The 20,195-nt window shown below is 35.4% G+C and overlaps 1 protein-coding gene across 21 annotated transcripts in view; it reads right to left on the bottom strand.

Moving 5' to 3' along the window:
• EYA4 (EYA transcriptional coactivator and phosphatase 4) overlaps positions 1 to 20,195 on the bottom strand; it is a 288,609-nt gene that overhangs the window by 144,081 nt on the left and 124,333 nt on the right. For all 21 annotated transcript variants that reach the window (XM_038000864.2, XM_038000866.2, XM_038000867.2 and 18 more), the window contains one exon: positions 830 to 879. In XM_038000864.2, the coding sequence (XP_037856792.2) occupies positions 830 to 879 (50 nt within the window). The remainder of the gene's footprint in view (positions 1 to 829; positions 880 to 20,195) is intronic.

Genomic DNA, 20,195 nt, shown 5'->3' with positions numbered 1-20,195 from the left:
ATTAATATTTTACCTAGATCTGCAATGTTTTGGTGTACCAAGAAAATCACTACATGCACTATATGCTGGAGCAAGTAGGACAAGGTAAAGTGAGACCCATCTCTCAATTGAATACAAATAGGTTAAGTCATATCACTCGTAACATAGTAAGAACATGTGTTTATTATTGTCACAGTATTTATGATACTTTTACTTATCCATTCAAAATTGCAGCCTGGACTTTGAAATGAAAGCAATGAAAATGTGTAGGTCTAAAAAAATCTGTTGGGCATCTGGTTCAACCACAAACAACTAAATGGTGCTAAATTCCTATATGAAGTGGTCTGACCACTTTAATTCATCATTTCCACAGGCTCCAAACGACCCAAATGAGAATGCCAAAGTTAACTATAAGTTTCCTAATTTAACAATAGTTTCAAAATCTAGCAATGTTTCACTGCAAAGAAAAAGAAATATCATAGTTTTTTTATTTTTTGTAAATACAGATTTGACAGTTATTCAGTATCTGGCACAATTTTAGACTCAAAACATTATAAAAAGAAATTAGAACAAAAAATGAAGATTAACTTAATGCCAAGGTATTTTTTTTTTCACGTATTTCTGGAAATATTTCCACTATGGTTCCTTAAAACTGACTTCAATCACAGTCGTTTTTACTAATATTATGAGTAGTGGTATGCCAGCCAGCATGATACACAGTTTCCATAAAGATAAGTTCTTCAAGAAGCTCAATGTTTCAAATCACAATTGTGTCTCATGTACAACATCTTACTAGGGCTCCAAAATTGCAATTCTCCTTAGTGGAGTCTCGGTCTTTATTTTACTGTACCTGGAATTCTGAGATTCTGAAACATCTGATTCCGTGCACGTTTTCTTTACCTGTAAGAAAAGAGTACTAGTTATTCTCACATGAAAATACAACTTCCTCACTCAGGTTCACACACTATTTAAAGTGGATACAGCTCTGTTCACCAAGTTCTCTATAAAATACCCCCCACACTTTACAGCAGCAGCATACAGTACTAAATAGTGTATTTCATTATTATCCCATGAACAGCTGCCAAATACACTTCCCTGGACTCCATTAGTATGTAAAATGTTCAGCTGAAATAACTGGGGACAAGCCTAACTAGGAACAAAGAAACCAAAGAACCAGGTTGCCCACTTAGGAACTAGAAAGCTATACTGTTCTCAATCCACTAAGAAATGTTTTTCCAATTGGTACTGCTTCTGTCTCCTACTAAAAGCACATAATAATAAACACCAGGCTTTGAGGCAAAGCATAGCATTAACTAAAATGTTCGTACACTAATTTTCATTTTCTCAGTCTAGTGGCTGTATGTTTTATATATGTCTCCACATATCAATTAAGTTTAGCACTGCTTCACACATATATTTTCAGTATATCTTGCAGACTATATTTCAACTTTGTGGTTTTTAACCCACAGAGGTAAAGGATGAGAATAACTCATACTTCTAGGGCACGCTACCTATTTCTGGACGAAAGTATGTGATACATCTCTAAAGATGGTGAAATCCATAGCTTCCCACAATTTCACTTCAAGCATATATATCTATATCTGATTATTATGGTCCTAAAAGTATATGCAGAGTAGACTAGACTTCAAAAATCTCTTGGTTAACATGAAAAATGTACAATATACATTTATAAGCCCACTATTTCTGGGAGTTCATATTTCAATAACTTAACTATGCAACCTACGGAATCCAAGGAGTTTTACTTCCAATATGTGGTTTGGAAGCAAAAAAAAACAAAAACAAAAAACAAAAAAAAACTTCTACTGAATACACACTATGAGGAACATGTGTGCAATGTGAACTGCAATATGAACAGTACCACTTAAAAGTAAGTCTTACACTTTGAAGATACAGCATTGTCTTTCCAACTCACAAAGTAATTTTTTCCTCCTCTATCTCAGAAGAATGCTTAAAAAACGAACTCACAAAAACCCTACATTTTCAAAAATCCCTGTCTTTTGCTTTGAATACAAAGTCCAGACATTTTTATAATCTGGGAAATCAATTATTTTCTTGATTAACTCTGTAGTCTCTTTTGCATCTTGTGTATACACTTACACAATATGAAAATAAAATTGACCAGCAAAGAGATTGTCATCCTGTCTTATTATGTAAAGCCTTCTATGCCCTTAACATGGTAATCAGTACCAAGAGATGGAGGGGCAAAAAAAAAAAAAAAAAAAAAAAATGGTTTCAGAGAGAGAGAATAGGAGAAGAAAAAGGAGGAGGAGGTAGAGAAGGAGGAAGAGGAGGGGGACAAGGGGATGAGGGGGAGAAGAGGAAGAAAAGGAAAAAGAGAAAGAAGAAGAGGAGGAGGAGAGGGAGAAGAGGAAGAAAGGAGGAAGGAAGAAAGAAGGAAGGAAGGAAGGAAGGAAGGAAGGAAGGAAGGAAGGAAGGAAGGAAGGAAGGAAGGAAGGAAGGAAGGAAGGGAGGAAGAGAGGGAGGGAGGGAGGAAGGGAGGGAGGGAGGGGGAGGGGAGGGAAAAGAAGAGGAGGAGGAGGAAGAGGAATGAGGAGTAGGAGGAGAAAAGGTGAAAGGGTGGGGAGGGGGAAAATACTTTTATTAAAATGTAAACATAAAATTCACTCCAAAACCCACAAGTCTTATGTCCATTAAATTTGTCTGAGGAAAACAAGAATTAAAAGGAAAGGATATCTGAAAAAAAAAGAACCTTCTTTCCCACTGGTTCTTGCCTACGATTTATCACCAAAAACTATATGAACTGCCCAATGAATACATAGAAATTATCCCCAGGTGGATGTCACTTTCTTCAAGACCATGATGACTGGACCTTGGGACTGGCTGAGGAAGCTCTAGACCACCACAAACTAGTCAGAGCCAGACAAGCTTCCTATCATTTAACTTTTTTTAGTCTTTAACACCCACAGCTTTCCAAAGCATAATTACCCCAAAGAACTTACCAGAAAGTACTACTTGTTTTAACTTATTCACAAAGTAGTAACAGTAAAGGCAGAGAACACATCTGCAGGGTTTTTCTATCTAGTCCCCACAGAGTCCCAGACTTACAACCAATGCTTAACAGGCATGTGATGAAAGAATGAATTAGAAATTCCTTTAGATAACACAAATATCAAAATTATATCAAAATTCCTTTAGATATGAAAATAACCATTTATCAGAGTGGTTATATTTAGGGGTTTCATTCATTTGTTCATGATCAAATGAGAGAAGAATAATATTTAGGATACCATGACTACTGTAGGGGAAGTCTATCTAAAGTATTGTGAGTGTTCATAGAACAAACTAACCCAGCCAAAGGAAGATGGAAAAGGCAATGAAGAAAGTGAGTTCTGAATTGAGTCTTCAAAGACTACATGTGGGAAATGGTAGGTATTTCAGTGTCAAGAAGTTTGCCAGAAGAAGCATATTATGAAGCCCTTATGTATGGTAAAGAATTTGGAATTTAACCTTTGGTCAATGAAGACCATTGAAAGGTTGTAAAAAAACAAACTGGGTAGAGATGCTATAGAAGCTAATGTGGAAGGGGGATGAGGTGAGGGCTGAAAGTTGGGAAAAGCCTAATGCAACAAAAGGGATAGTAGAAGTTCCATGAAGGCAGAGATGGCATTGATCTCTGATCATCATATCCCCAGCCCTGAGCAGGTGCTCCCCAAATGCTACTTTGAACCATTCAATCTGTTAATGAGAGATGGTGAAGAAATTAAGACAGGAGCCATGGGGTGAACTGAGGGTGTTTTTGACAAACACTTCTGAGATAGAATTGACAGAATATTGTAATTGATTGAAGTATTAACTAGAATATTATCAGATCTTTTAAATTGTACTTGATTAGAAAGTTTAGATATACAGAAGACAAAAAAGGTTATTTTATGACATCTTCAAATTACTTCAAAACCCTACCTTATTTTTGAATTAAGGTAGAGGAGTTAAAGGAATCATCAAGAAACATATTTCTAGTGTCCTGATCATAGAATTAGAGGCAAATGGATAATTTGAACACACTCTTCCATTTGACACTTCTTCATTAAATGGCAAGTGCTGAACCATATATGCTACATAAGAATATTCTTACAAAACATATAGAACCTTCAATGACTATCATTTAGGAAGGAGTGCAGTGGCTATTTACAGGTGCAATCATAGTGCACTACAGTCTCAAACACCTTGGTGCAAGTCATCCTCCTGCATCAGCCTTCCATGTAACTGGGTCTACAGGCATGCACCATCACCCCGGGCTTACTTCTGAATGTGTTTTTGAATAAAGTGGAAAACAAGCAGGCCAAGAAATGAGTCAGAATTTCATGCCAAAAAGTTAAATTCAAATCCTAGTTTTCACAAGACACACCAGGGGGTGGGCAAATAAAAAAAAACATTGAAAATTGTTCCATAGAAATATATATATACACATACACAACACACACACACATACCAAGAAAGGATGGATAGCATAAATGAATGCAACTTGCTGCAATAAAATGAACTTTAACCTATGCAATATCTCCTCAGAGAAATTATAAAAATACAGGAAAATTCGAAGCACCATGAAAAGGAGTTAAATGTTTATTTTAAGAAAAGTAACTATTAGTATTCAGTGAAAACACAAATATCAAAATTCTAAATTTTTCAAATGAAGGAATGGATGAATAATAGCTAAAATTTTTGAGTATTTACTACATGCCAGGCACAGTGCTTAGATATATACAATTTTCTTCCCAGTTCCCATATAGTAACACTGAGAAGCAGAAACATTAACCTGCAAGCAAGTTACGTAGCAGATTTAAAATTCAGATCTATGAGGGCATTTTAACCAGAACCTATGAAGAACCTAAAATTCATAAACATATGAATTAAAAATGTTCAAAATGAAGATCAAAACATCTTAATATTTAAAAATTTGATTTCGATTATACAACAATAATAATTACTGCCATTTATTAAGCAAATATTCTTTCCCACTCACTCTGCTAGACTACGTATATATATAATCTCATTTAATGCATGAAGACAGGTATGATGAATAAAATCCTCCTCTTAAAAACAAGAAAACTAAGGTGCAAAGAGGTTCAACAACTTGCCTAATATCCCACAGCTAACATTAGCAAGGCTGGAATTACAACTTAAGGCCACACATCAAGCCTTTCATTCTCTCCTATGCTACATTTGCCAGTTGTTTCTATTAGTTTACTTTTCTTTCTTTTTAAAATCTCACTTTATTGAGGTATGATTGATATACAAAAAGGTAGACCTATTTCATGTGTACAACTTGATGAGTTTGAGATAAGAATGCACCTGTGAAACTATCACTGTAATCTATGCTGTGAACATATCCATCACTTCCAAAAGTTTCCTCCCAAATTGTGTGTGTGTATGAACATAATATAAATCTACTCTCTTAGTGAATTTTAAAATATACAATAGTAGTGCCTATATTGTTGCTATAGGCACTATTCTGTACAGTAGATTTCTGGGAACTACCCACCTTGCCTAAGTAAAATGTTGTACCCTTGACTAATATCTCCCATTTAAAACTAAGAGTAGAAATTAAAGTTCTGTGGAACAATTTTCAAAGAAGAACCTACTAGTAACTTTTACAATACATCAGTCATTAAAGGAATCCTTTAAACTAGACTACTGAAGTAACCAGTTTTTACCAAGCACTAGTAATATTTAAACTCCATGTAGGCAAAATAAATAGTAGTTTTGAAAAAAATTATCCAGATATCTGCAGCATCCACCGCCGTCACTACCCCAAAAACAGCCCAAAAAAAAAAAAATCTAATGTGAAAAACAACATCTGGGTTGTTTCTTTTTCTGTCCAAAATATCAAGATTTGCTCATTCAGCAAGGCTTTACTGAATGCCTGAGATATCCAAGGCAGTGTTCCAGCCACAGAGATGAACTCGACATAAGTAGTCTGACACAGGAGCCACTAACCACACGTGGCTATTTAGAGCTTGAAACGGGGCTGAATTGAACTGAGATGTGCTGGTAGCGTAAAAGCACGCCAGATTTCAAAGTCTTGCTATGAAAAAAAGGAAGTAGAATATCTTAGTATTTTTGATACTGAGAGTGAAATGATATTTTGGGCATACTGTGTTAAATAAAATAATTTCCACTGTTGATTCTTACTTTTCAAGTGTGACTACTAGAAAATTTAAAATACACATAGGATTTGTATCATTTTTCTAGTGAACAGCACTGACCTAGACCAGCAAACACCTGTCTGCCCTGGTCATGCATTCTAGTGGAGGAGACATACAAGAAATAAAGAAACTGGTAAACAAAGAATACAATGCAAGCAGTGGTAATTGCTAAGAAGAAAATAAAGCAGAATAAAGGAGTAGAGAGGACTGGTCAATATTATTACATCAGTCAGACAATTATTTTTAAATATAATTTCTCTTATTACACAATACTATGCATCTCTTCCTTCGCAATACTATTCACCCCTCAAGTTTTTTAGGTTGTATTTACATGAGTAACATAAAGTATACTTTAAAATAAATTATAAAGAATGTGGGATTTGGTATTGAGAATAATTAATACTTTCAATATCTGGAAAACATATGTAGAAAATGCCATAATTTCTGGAATCTTTTGAATTATGACTATTACATTAATATATAAAAATCAACCTTAATTTTTTTAATGTTTCCAAACCACTAGGTGCTTTGAGAAGCTCACAATCTTTTGAGGAGAATTAACTAATAAAAAAAGTTTGCAAATAAGAGCAAAGTTCTTTTATTATATCTATCATCTTCTAAAATAGCTGGGTTCAGTTATCCCAATTACCTTCTAGTGAATCGTTCTGATTACAAATCCTGAAACATTAATGGGAAAAAAACATGTAAAAAGAATAGAATAATGTAAGAAGACATTTTCAAAAGATCTTTTTTGGAACTTCATTTTGTTTTGAAATGAGCGTTAATAAAAATAATAAAAATGAGTCTTAGGACATATTTTATACTGATAACAAAAGATGGATTCAGCAACTATAAATTCTATATAAAAATTTCACAGATGAAAGTTTGCTTATGTAATGAATAATTTATTAATACATATTCTTATGGATGATAAGGCTATTTCTTCAGTGAACTGCATAGAAAATATAAAACATAATGTAAATTAGATTAAATGCATTATAGATTAAGGAAAACATGGATAAGCAGATATAAAAATATTTTTTCCAAAAATGGAGATTACATTACAGATTATTGTATGCCAAACTCTTTGTAAACATAGAAAATGATACAGAATTACTGTCAACAACAATTTAGATTTGTTGGCTTTGTTGGCATTTCAAATGTGAATACTCTAAGATGTGAATCTGACTGAATAAGTGATATCTATTTCAAAAACCTGTAGTATATCAATGCCTAGAGTCTTACATGAATGTATACTTTATAATATGAATTTTATGACTAGGTTGAATAAAATTGTTGTAAATTATTGCCTGATAAAGCAGAATGGTATCTAACTTTAGTTACCTTTAGCTTCTAATTTAGTGAAAATAAAAGACTTCTTGAAATATTCATGGCTATATGACATTTTTCATATTTTCTAATACAAGTTGTTCATATTTGAATTTGAAATTAAATAATGGAATTTAAAAATATTTTAAATAATTATTCCAGCTTTATTCTAGGAATAGCAATCATATTCTTATTTAATGCATCTCAATTGATTGGCCCTTATCACATTAATTTTTTAAAACATTGATAAGTGACTGATACAGAGAGTTTAATGGGCTGCCCTATATCATCCTGGTTTCTATTTAGCAGCATTGAATACATATGAATTAAAATATATCCTTTCCTATTACATATGTCCTTTCCTATTACATACCTCAGGAATGTATAAAGGAACATAAAAAAATGTAAAAGTAGGTATTAATTTAAAAATCGAGTTCTAATGTAATACACGAAATAGGCAAAACATAAACAACTTTTACAATATAAGCTTTTACTAAAAATTATTCCAAAGTTTAGTTACGTACACTTGTGAAAGAAAATATATGCTCATATCCTAAATATAATATTTAAAAGTTAGTACCACTCAAGGACTTCTCACAAGATGTACACTTTACTGTGATAACCTATGATTATTTTTGGATCCAAGTAAATATGATTTATGTTGTGAAGATCATCGTAGGATTGGTGTACTGCTAGGCCCATAGGGATATGAACTTGGAGATTCACTTTCTCAACTGGCTAAAAATGTGTCAACATTTCTCAGTATGACTCATTTTCTATCTTTCACTTTTTTTTTTTTTTTTTTTTTTAAGGTGGAGTCTCGCTGTGTCACCCAGGCTGGAGTGTAGTGGCCAGATCTCAGCTCACTGCAAGCTCCACCTCCCGGGTTTACGCCATTCTCCCCCCTCAGCCTCCCAAGTAGCTGGGACTACAGGCGCCCGCCACCTCGCCCGGCTAGTTTTTTTGTATTTTTTAATAGAGACGGGGTTTCACTGTGTTAGCCAGGATGGTCTCGATCTCCTGACCTCGTGATCCGCCCGTCTCGGCCTCCCAAAGTGCTGGGATTACAGGCTTGAGCCACCGCGCCCGGCCTCTTTCACATATGTTATACTTCACTTCTTGACTTTTAAATCTCGAAACATTAAATCTTTGGAACACAAAAGTTGTCACCAAGAGTTTCAAAAAATACCTCTCTGTCTTAACATGTTCATACAAATTTGAGAGGCTTTTCAAGGAAAATAAAATGTCATTTTGCCAAATGGTGGTCAAAAAATTAAAGTCTTAGAAATACAGTTTGTAGAAATCCAATTATTAAATAATACAAAACTTTTAATAAAGTGTCTTTGTTTTCCTTAGAAACAAAGATCTTGCAGCTGTAAAATGTACACATTTCTGAAATTCTTTTCATGTAGTTAGGGAAGTCTATTTATTCCTCCATTTTCTTACTGTATCACTTTTCAACCTCTTTTCATTCCTTAACCAAGCTTCTCCCTGGCAACCCCAAAACCGTGTTTCTAAAAGCCCAAACCACTGTTTATTTACTATAAAAGTGGGAGAACTCTACTGCATACCTGGAAGTCTGTATCTACTTCCATTCAAAGAAAACCTGCCATAACCCTTCTTTAACTGCTGTGCATCAAAGATACAATTGAATACTCTATGTTAAGCGCAACAGTAGACAAAATAGCATACCTATTAAGACTAGTGGAGTTAAAGAATTAATAAATAAAAATCCACCACCAAAAACCTGAAGCCGAAATTCTTTTACTCCTTTAGTATTGGGCTGTCACAGGCAAGATCTCACTTGATTTCTGGCCTTTAATGCGAGGGCCTTCCAGGACCCTGGTTTGGGGGAGGGAGGTTAGAGAAAATCATGCACTAGGGAGGAATTATGTTTTAAGTGGAAAAACTCCTATAGTCTATAACTCTTCATCAACTACAACTGTCACAATAGCCTCCAAACGATTTGAGAGTTCATAGCAAGGCTGAATATATTCAAAAAGCAACTTAGCAACAATAACAGAAAAACAAAGCACAATTATTTATGTACAGTATGTAAGTATTAAAACAAATGTCGAGCCACATTGACCTTTAAAATTCCGAAGCGCATTTTCTCCTTAGCTATGCCACAGTCCTTTTTCACCTGCCATAAATGCCATATCGGCTTTATGAATTATTTAGGAAAATTTCAAACTCCTTCTAATGGTATATTTTTTCATTATTACCCAGTGGGGCAGGCAAAGCTAACACAGTACTCAAAAATGCCACAAAAGGAACCTTAAGATGCTTTAACATATCATGTTACAGCTCATATGAAAGCCCCCACTCTAAGACTGGAAAAAAGACTAGACTGTCCAGCCTTAATACTATGCATAAATACTATACATAAGCACTAAAAGAATTTTTTTTTTTTCTCACAAATGTGCACGATAAACAAACACCTAAAGAGATACTTCCTCATATATCGTGGTCTTCTTTACACCTTTTGTTTATATGTTCCTTTGCCATCCCAGGTGTCACAAGAAAGATGGATAAATGCTTTACAATGTATTAGAATAACAAAAAGAGCAAAATGAAATACTTTATTCTAAATTAAAGAATTATCACTTAATGATCTCAATGTTAATTTGGTAGACTCTTCTGCAACTAAATTAAAATTGCTGACTGCTGTGCAGCTTCGCACTGAACCAGGAAAGAAGAATTCCAGCAGTATTACATATCAGAAACTTTAGATTTCCCTCCATTAAAGTGAATATTTGTGAATTCTCACAAACATTGCTTTAAAAATCACCTTAAAAATTTACCCTAGTCCCCTAAATAGAGAAAATTTGCTCATGTTTTTGGCAACATCTTCTATATCTAATTTTTTTTCTTTTAAGATATTGGAATGCTTTGGCCACAAGGTTAAGAAAAACTCACCCATTTATCAAGATCTGCCAAGCCCAACAGGACCCCAGACAAACCAGTGCTCTACCACTTAACAAAGACAGCTCATCTTGGTCATTAAACTTCAAAAGAATTTGGCCAAGGGCATAGTTACATATCATTTGTTTCCAAATGTAAAATATCAATCATTATGTAATATACTCTAGTACACCATCATTTATTTGCCTATTAAGTATAAATAACTAACCTCTTCAATTTGAACAATAATTAACTATAAAGGTTGTCTCACTTAGCAATATAAAATTGTTCAATTCATATGCAAAAGTTTTGTTAAAGTTCAGCTGTGTGTGTATGTCTGTATAAGTACATACATACGCCTAAACTTTAAAAAACATTTTCAAAGTATATATAAAAACTCTCCTAATGTGCCCAAAAGTATCACCATCACTTTTTAAAAAATTAGAAATTCTCCAACTTTAAAAAATAACTGATAGAATGCACACAAAATTTTAAAAGCAATTTTAAATTTAACAACATATATCTCTATATATCTGTAGATTAATTTATATAAAATAAATATTTCTAGAACAATACATTGATAAAATAAGTATGTAAAAAAGGCATATTTTTGAATTTTACAAATTTTATCTTCTTGATCTTCCATTAAAATAGCAACATTTATAAAGAGAAAATTCAAGAATGTTGGCATTAAGTTCTTTATTTTTAAAATTAAACTTTATACAATAAGAAAAAATGTATTCATAGCATGCTGGATTGAATCTGATATTTTCCACAACATTGTAACAACATTTTTGAGTTTTAAAATCTATTTTAAAGTAGTTTTATATTAAATCTCTGTTCTATAACCATTGTTATAAAAAGAGATTACAAATCACTTTTTCTCAGGTTTTAATCCTAAAATAAAATTCATCAGCAGAGTTAGTAAAACACAGACTGTAGTATAATTTACACACCAAGAATGCAAATTATATGATTTGTTTGAGAAGAAATACTCAAATTAAGTCAAATTTTAAAAAACAATTTAAATTACCTGTAAACTAAAAGCTGAAGAGAAAATAGTTCTATGTGAAACATTTCACACATACAAGTATGTGGCCAGAAGAAACAGCATCATTAACTGTGTAACGTCAACTAAAAACTAAGAAATTTATTACAATATTTTTTAGATGCAGAAGCTTATTCCTTTGATGAAAGTAAAATTTAGTCAGTTAATTTCACAATTTTTATGTCCCTAAATTTTGGACTGTCATAAACAAATACACTTTGCAGTCTAAATGTAAAAGGGATTCATACACCAGGAATGCTCAGGGGTTATAAGAGTATGGGAATTATAGATTAGGTATATCTGTAGTGAAGGTCTCATTCTAGGTAAACCTAATAAATAATTGAGATATACTCATGATTTCTTCTTCTTTGACCTCAAATAAAATGGCTTTCTGGGAGCTGGTTCTAAGGACAATTTATCCTGGTTTCCTTAACACACGTAGGAAGTCATCTGGCTTTTCTATTTCTTCAAAAGCTGCATTACCTGTTAAATTTGGCTTGCACCATTTCCCTTAAAGCAAAATATGTGCCGCCTCTGGACTCACACAACCACCTTCCTCTATAGGGTTGCTACAGGATCAGAAAGTTAGATCATACAATTTTGAAACTGCTAACAAGAGTAATCGATAAGGAACTTGGAGAAGAAAAGAGAAAAACCTAAGTAGAGATAAAAAAAAAAAAAAAAAAATTGGTCTCTCTGGCTCTCTTCCTCCTCCCGCAAAAAGTTAGAATCCATTATATGGTTACCGGTATTTGCATTTATTGGTCATTTTTGATAAGTAATATTTTAGTGGTTTAGTGAACTTTCGGTTAGAAAACAAACAAAACGCAAAATAAGATAGTGTAACATCATTATTCAGTTGCAGCATATTTCAGAAAATAGTACCTACAACTCAGAAAAGAAGTAGGACTGGATAGTGCTGACTGATGCTCAGTAGACCCTGTAAACCAAACAGGAAAACTTACTGACTGGGATAATCTATCCTCCCTTTCTTCCAGCAGGTTCTCTAAACTATCTACCTCTGACGGTAAATCAGTACTCACAAATACTTAGAACAGAGAATATTTTCTCCACCTGAATTGTGTTGTTCTCACAAGAATATAGTCCCAACACAGCAAAGCTTCCCTCAATTGTCTTAAACAAAACGAATAATGTTATTATTGTGACAAGTCTCCCACATCTCAACCCTCTGATGCAGCAAAACAGCAATTTACACTTTTTCTTCTTGAGAAAGACACCAAGATATACTTAAATAATTTAAACCAAAGCATACCAAAGGCTTCCACAACAAGGTTTTAAATCAAAGTATGTGCTCAGTACACATCTAAAGGAAGGTAAACCTCACTGAAAACTTTAGGATTCTTTAAAAAGTTAAAATTAAACTTGACTTTACTATTATGGTTTCAGAAGAAAATAGTTCCATGAATGGAGGGAAACATTCATTCTCTTAAAAATATGACATATTTATCGAGATGACTACACCTCAAATTCTAATGAAAAGTTCAAATCCAGCACAAAATTTCAAAACAAATTATGCAGAAAAAAGCCTTTCATTTAAATAGCTGGTATTAGTGTTTTAAAATCCTGCAGTAGCATGTACTATTAGGGGAAAACAAAGTTGACTGTTAAAGTTTTGTAGTGAAATGTAATCTATTATCACTTGTCATGTTACCTGCATTTCTCCCAACTTTAACATAATGTAATTTGAATAGCTGAATTTTATAAAGTAAACAAAGAGGAAGTGTATTTCAAACTTTAGCTATAAACAGATTAGGGCTTTTCTCTAATTGATTGGCTTACTCAATTCCTATGTACAAGTTTCTTCTATCATCCTTGTGCTAAGAAACTGTAAAAAATCTAAACAACTATTTTAACAAGAAAAATATTTTTCTCTGAGATAGAACTGCCTACACTTAAATGTGTGACTGCCCATGGAACATAATAATAATGATAATGCTTCAACCAAAACCTAAATGCAACTTACCTCATTCAAAATCCCCAAACCTGAAATTTATTCCAGTTGCATTTGGAAGTGAGTTCTGTAGTGCATGTGTGTGAAGTTCAACAGCCAATAAATTCCAGTCTCCATTGTCAGTAGAATGAAACCTGGGCAGAGGTTTACGGAATGCTCGGAGAGGTTTATAGTCTCTAACCAACACACAGGTAGCCTTAAAAGCACCTTGCTGTGGTGTGAACCTGCGGGCTCCACGAGCAGTGCAGTTATGTAGGTTAACTAGGAGGAGACCTGGATAGTAAACACTCTTGGTTCTGACCAATGGCTTTCCACGGCCTTCTGTTTATAGTAAGATGACTTGATGTCAGAGGTCACCCTCATCAGCAGCTCCTGTCTTTCAGTGAAATCTAACGTAGGACATTATCCGGAGGTGCTTTTAATGAAGCCACATTGCCTGACTCCTAGACTCTGGCAATCTGCTGTCATGGTGATACATTCATAATCCAGTGTTGTAAACTACTCAGAATTAAATTAAATTTAACGCACGGGCATTAAATTTTCAAAAAGCAAGTTTTACTTTAAATTTCTTTAAAGCAAAACATTTCTGTAGGAGAAACACTTTATGGCAAGTTAATATCAATAAGGATGGTATTCATTTAAAGTTCCCTAACAACATTTTACATTTTTGTTTGTTCTCATTTTTTTGGATGAGAGACGAGGTATGTAAGATTTCACTTTCATTATTACTTCACTCTAAAAAGTACAGGACTCTCTTCTAGTCTCAGGCACACATGTATGTCAACAAAATGGAAGGATAATTACAGGCATTTTTATTTAATTCATATTGTATATATTTTCACCTGAGGTAGACTGAAGGGATAAACACAATTATAAATGCTCACACAGATGTTAACATTTTATGTAATATATTTATAAAATAAAGTCTTTTATGTTTACAAAAGAGGGATATATTAATTTCTAATGAAATGAAAACGAAACAAGAACAGCTAAATTCAAGAGATAAGGATAATGTGAGTAATCCTTAATGATCAGATAATAAAATCAGATAATAATGCTCTTATCTGATATAATATTCCTTTTTTTTCTAATAACTTACAAAAAATAATTATTTTCTTTAAAGAAAGCAGTATCATGCAACTCTTACCTCTCATCCCTTCAAAAATGTCTTACAGATCTCAAAAGAAAGATTAAACTCATTTCATAAGTTCTTCAGACAGTATTTCAATGTAGCATTTCCTGTCTCTAATTTGTTTATCTAACCCTGAGTTTATTTCTTTTTTTCTCCTAATCTTTACAGTTTGGCTCTAAATGGTACAGTGACCTACAGGAAAGGAGTAAATACTGCATCTGAGTAATTTGTAGCACAGGTATTTACTGAAGTCATTTTCATTATCAAGGGAGGATTGAATGAAGAATCATTTACCTATTTCAGGTTTGGACAGAACACAGACGCCCCAGTGGCCTTAGGAACTGAAGACGGCGCTGTCTCCCTACTAGTGTCAGCTGCTTCTGCTGCAGAACTGGGTGAGTGTGAGCATTACCACCTGCAGCACATGGTCAGCCCAGGTTTTGATGCCACTACAATATTAATATGACAGAGAGCTGCCTGACTCTATCGAAGCTCATAAAGCGTGTGGATTATTTTAGAGCGTCAGAGGTCCCGTTTTGACAGATGCAATTCTTTGTTCCTAGTATGGTTAGGATGACTGAAAATAATGTCTTTGCAGCTAAATCTTTTCAGGGAGTTGGAGCTTGCTGAGTATTGTGGTATAAATTATATTTTTAATTGAATATGCTTTTTAAAATGGCTACTTTCTTAAGGGACTGTAAGTCATTCAATATTTTCTAAATGCTTATGAGCTCAAGAAACATTCATTGAAGCAAAATATATGTCTCTTCCTATTACAATAGAGGCCCAATGAACCTTGCCTAAAACTCTGAGAGAAGAAGTAAGTTCTTCATGCATTAAAGAAGCCTGGGTGGATTGTAATTTTCTTCCCTAATCTCAAAGAGGGGTGAGGTAGGGACAAGAAATAAAGTGTGGTGAAGACTTTATAAATATAAACATGAAAACAAATGTCATTCGCAGTTTCAATTGTTAAAGAGTACAAATAACTACAATTTTTCTGATGATAAATATAATCTTTATCTCAGCTTACACCAGGACACCAAAGCATTCCTAGAAACATAGAAGTAAATGGTACACTTTTACTTGTACTGTTATAACCAAGTAGGTTATAGTTGCACAGATGATTTTTAATAACATTTTATAAACAGAGATGACTAGGATGCCCTACTGGTTCCAGCATACTGCCACCAATCAATTATGTGACCTGGGGACAAACATAGAGGTTTCCATCTCAGAGTGCCAGTATTTATTTTTGAACATGAACCACACATTCCGAAAGACTCCATCTTCCAAATACATTTTATTTAACAATAACTGTTTGCATTATCCCATGTTTAAAACCAAGCATATAGCTATCAGTCAATGCTGCTAATTATTATGACATCCTGTAGGTACAAATTATTAATAGTTAATAAGATAGCCAAAATCAAAGGAACTGGATATTCTTAAAAATCAGTACAGCCTTACTATGGGTAAATTCTTAATTTCTCTTGTTTTAACATGTTGAAAATGGCACCCAGACCTCCAAAACCTCTATACAGTGCTGTTGAGTCCATCAATCGATGACAGTCAGCCCCATATTCTGATAAAAGTGAAGCAATTATGAACTATCGACAGCCGATACATTAAACAGCAGTGACTTGCTCATTGTCAGTGCCACACTGGTATTTGCTGGATGCATGAATATCCTTCAAAGTAATATGCGAATCAAGACTTAGTCACGACACCTGTTAAGTTTGGTAGAAGTCTTGCTACATTACATATTTTTTAAATCAAGAAAATAAATTAATTACTGCAGTTTCATGGAAAGCATCATTTATATTTACCTTGTCTACTCCCTCTCCAAACCATAACTCTTAGCACAAGGAAGCTGCTTACATATTTCCTTTCTTCATGTCTTCTACTCTCCTCAGCATGAGTACACGTAAGTAGGCGGCAAGAATTACGAAAAGTCTGAGATTTTACCCTACTTGTAAGCTAACACAGTAGCCTCAGTTGCACAGATACAGGAAGAAGACCCGAGGATCCGGGGTATGGAAGCACTTGGTGAGCAGTTTAGTAAGATTACTTGTCTAGTAATCTATCAAGCACCCTTCATCTCCAAAGTTGTGAAATACCTCCAGATTCTTTTACGGCATTTCTTGCCACTCTTCATTACTGGCAAATTAACTCTAAGATAACTTCCTGAATGATTCCAAGAAATGATATCTGACATTAAGAGATAAAACAGAGCCAACATGGGAGAAGAAAAAAACAAAAATATAGTCATATAATTCTGATAACTACTGACAAGCGTTAGAGAAGGAAGAAAACAAAATGTATAATTTCTGTATGTTCAATAAGCTCCTAACTTGCTACTTTGAAAAAGACAACATGCAATCAAAACTAAACAGCCACCACAGCTTCCTTAGCCAGGTTACTGATGTGTTATCTACATTAGAATATAAAATCCAAAACCTAAGGGACTATTTTTAGTTAAACACTTAACAGATCATGTCCATGCCACCGTATAACAAATACCATGTAGAAATCAATGCAATAATTTAATTTGCCATTTGCTTAATTATCTTCCTTCTTTGCCTATTAAGGCTGACAAACTCATGTACATTCAGAAGCCAAGATGGTTATTTAAAAGAGAGAAGTAGGTCAAATGGAGGTAGGGCTGTGGGCAAATGCATGATCTTCCCCCAGTCATTCAAACTCTACACTTCCCTCTGGATAATTCATCTAGTGTCATTCCTTAACTACTGTCTATATACTGTAGGTTCCCAAATTTTTATCACCACCTGAAATTCATCCTCTTAGTTCTAAACTCTCTCACTCTCCTGCCTAACTTATATCTCTACATAAATAATCTCACAGCCTTATGGAACTTGAAGATGTCCAGTGCTAAACTCTTTATTATTTCTCTGACAATGCTATGTTTACTGTCCAAAATGTTTCATTTAAGTAAAGCTGGAAACTGGAGTCACTACTGAGTCCTCCCTTTCCACAAACTATATCTAAATTCATCATCAAATTGAATTGATGCAGGCTTCAAAATATGTCTCAAATCTGTTTATTCTCTTCATCTCCCCAGCCACTTCTCTAGTTAAAACCAATGTCATCTCCTATTTGGATTACTACAGTAGCCCCCTAAGCAGTTTCTCTCCTCTAAAACTGTGTTTTCTTACATTGTGTTTGTCTATTTGGCATCCATTTATCACAAGGCCAGTTATATCAACCCTATTTCATTATTTTCTGTATTCCGATGCTCTGGCATTTGTGGCCTCACTGAATGGGAAGAGACTGTCCTCCCAGAGCTAGCCAATTCTTAGTGCAACGGGCTGGCCTGGGATCGTGTCCTTCATAATGCAACTAACCAATCCAGAGACCACACCTTCAACCATTTCCTTTATCAACTTCTCATCAGCAAGTCCCCTTCCCTAAATCTCCCAGGGCCAGGTACCAGACAACCAGGTATCACCCCTACAGCCCAGAGCCCACTGAAATTACTCAAACTAGCCAGTCCTAAACTGTTTCCTCTGCTCTTCCCTTTCCCATAGAAACCCCAGTAAAGGCTATGGCCCAGGCTTTCCCTTCCTCCTTCTGCCTCCTGACCAAACCCAGTTCTTCCTCATGTGCCCCACTGTGAGAAATGTAAATAATAAAATGACTTACATTTAATGTAAGTGCCCCTTCCTCTTGAGAAATGTAAGTAATAAAAATAATCTTTCGATGGCATTGGCCTCTCCAAGTTGTCACTCAGTCACCTCCATAAATTAAAATCCCCTGATACAACCGATACACTCCCCATTTGTACCATTTACTCTTCAATCCATTCTCCAGGAAGCGGCTAAAACTATTTCAATATGTAAGTAGATGTAAATAATTATGAAAGGTCTGAGATTTCACCCTATGTGCAAGCTAACATGGTAGCTAGCCTCAGTTTCATGGCTACAGGAAGAAGACGCGCGGATACAGGGTATGAGGGCACTTGGTGAGTCGTCGTTTACCCAACCAAGTGATCAATATCCTAGGATAATTCAATCTAACAAGAAAACTCAAGTGGCTGAACCAGAATAAATTTGGATTCCTGTTCCATCTTTTGACCAGGCTGCCACCCAGCAGATGTACCAAAGAGTCTGGCCTGAGATAGGTATTAGGAAAAAGGAAGACTCATCATGTCTAGGAATGGTCAGGATGATATCCTGAATTTTCAGAATAGTTCTGTATAACCTCTCTCTTCTTTCATCCTGATCATAACCAAGAAAGGACAAAAAGAGGATGATCCCTAACTGGGCCAGTTGCATTTCATGACCCAACAGTCTTATTAACGTGTCCAAACCAGGAGGAGATTAGGGAGGTAGAGTTTTAAATCTTTTTGAGTTGATTTTAGGAAGTCATTCCAACATTCAACAATACAAAGTGCCTATGGACTGTAGGGAGCATGGAAAGACTATCAAATACTTTGACTATCAGCTCTGGCTTCTGCAATAAAAGGTGCACCACTGGCTCTGACTAACTGGAATGCACCTGGCGAACTCATAACCTGACAATGTGTCAGTAGCAGTGAGGCACCACCGCCAGTTTTAAGAGGAGTCCAATGCAGTAAATCTGTTAAGAATTGGCAGAAGTAACTCCCTGTATGTACAGTGTGTCTTCCTTCATTGAGACAAACAGGTCAACTATTGGCAGGAGCCCCAAGTCTGTGATGCCAATCACCTCGATATCAGAAACACATATCACCTTGTGCCCAGTCTGTGCTGTGAGTGTGTTGCCTGTCAAGCGCTCCGATGAAGCGAGGCAGCAGTGGTGGCAATCTGGGTGTTGCAAGTGGAACCAGCAGCTTGATTCCCACTGCTTTTCATCAGAGAATGGGCCCTTACCATCTATATAAATAACTGTGACAGTCCAACCATTTCCACAGCTTATGGCCCCAAAAAGGGGAGTTTATAATCTTCCAGTTAGCATTTTTTCAAGTGGCAGCCCAAACAACTAGGTCATTGGCAACACTTCCAGAGACAGTAAAAACACAGCAAGATTCATTAAGGGGAGTATTGGCTAGGGCTAAGAGCACTTCCTTGAATGTGAACACTGAGCACAGAAACAATGTCCATTTCTGGTTGAGTAGGTGATGGTGAGGCTGAACACAACCCACTGGATACCATTAGGTTTCAGGTTAGTTGATCCATAAGTGCAGCAGGCCCAGGCACTAAGGGGAACCTTGGTGAATCAGGCAGCAGAGTGGGGGATGAGAGCTGCCACTTTCTCAAGTGAGATTAAGATGCTGCTTGCCTCAGGCTGGCTGCATTCCTAAATTTGCCACTTCCATTTGACAACCCAGGCCTGTTGGGCCTTTCCCTTGTTATTCATTGAGTATGACTGGACCCCAAAGTGGGAATATCAGACTCCAGAGTTACAAGGTCTCGCCGGGAGTGGTGGCTCACGCCTGTAATCCCAGCACTTTGGGAGGCTGAGGCGGGTGGATCACGAAGTCAGGAGATTGAGACCATCCTGGCTAACACGGTGAAATCCCATCTCTACTAAAAATACAAAAAATTAGCTGGGCATGGTGGCCTGTGTCTGTAGTCCCAGCTGCTGGGGAGGCTGAGGCAGGAGAATGGCATGAACCCGGGAGGCAGAGCTTGCAGTGAGCTGAGATTG

The sequence above is a fragment of the Chlorocebus sabaeus genome, chromosome 13 (genome assembly GCF_047675955.1).
Source record: "Chlorocebus sabaeus isolate Y175 chromosome 13, mChlSab1.0.hap1, whole genome shotgun sequence".
In the NCBI taxonomy this organism is placed as follows: Eukaryota; Metazoa; Chordata; class Mammalia; order Primates; family Cercopithecidae; genus Chlorocebus; species Chlorocebus sabaeus.
Note: the sequence above shows the minus strand (reverse complement) of the source record. Positions and strands in the feature narration are given on the sequence as shown.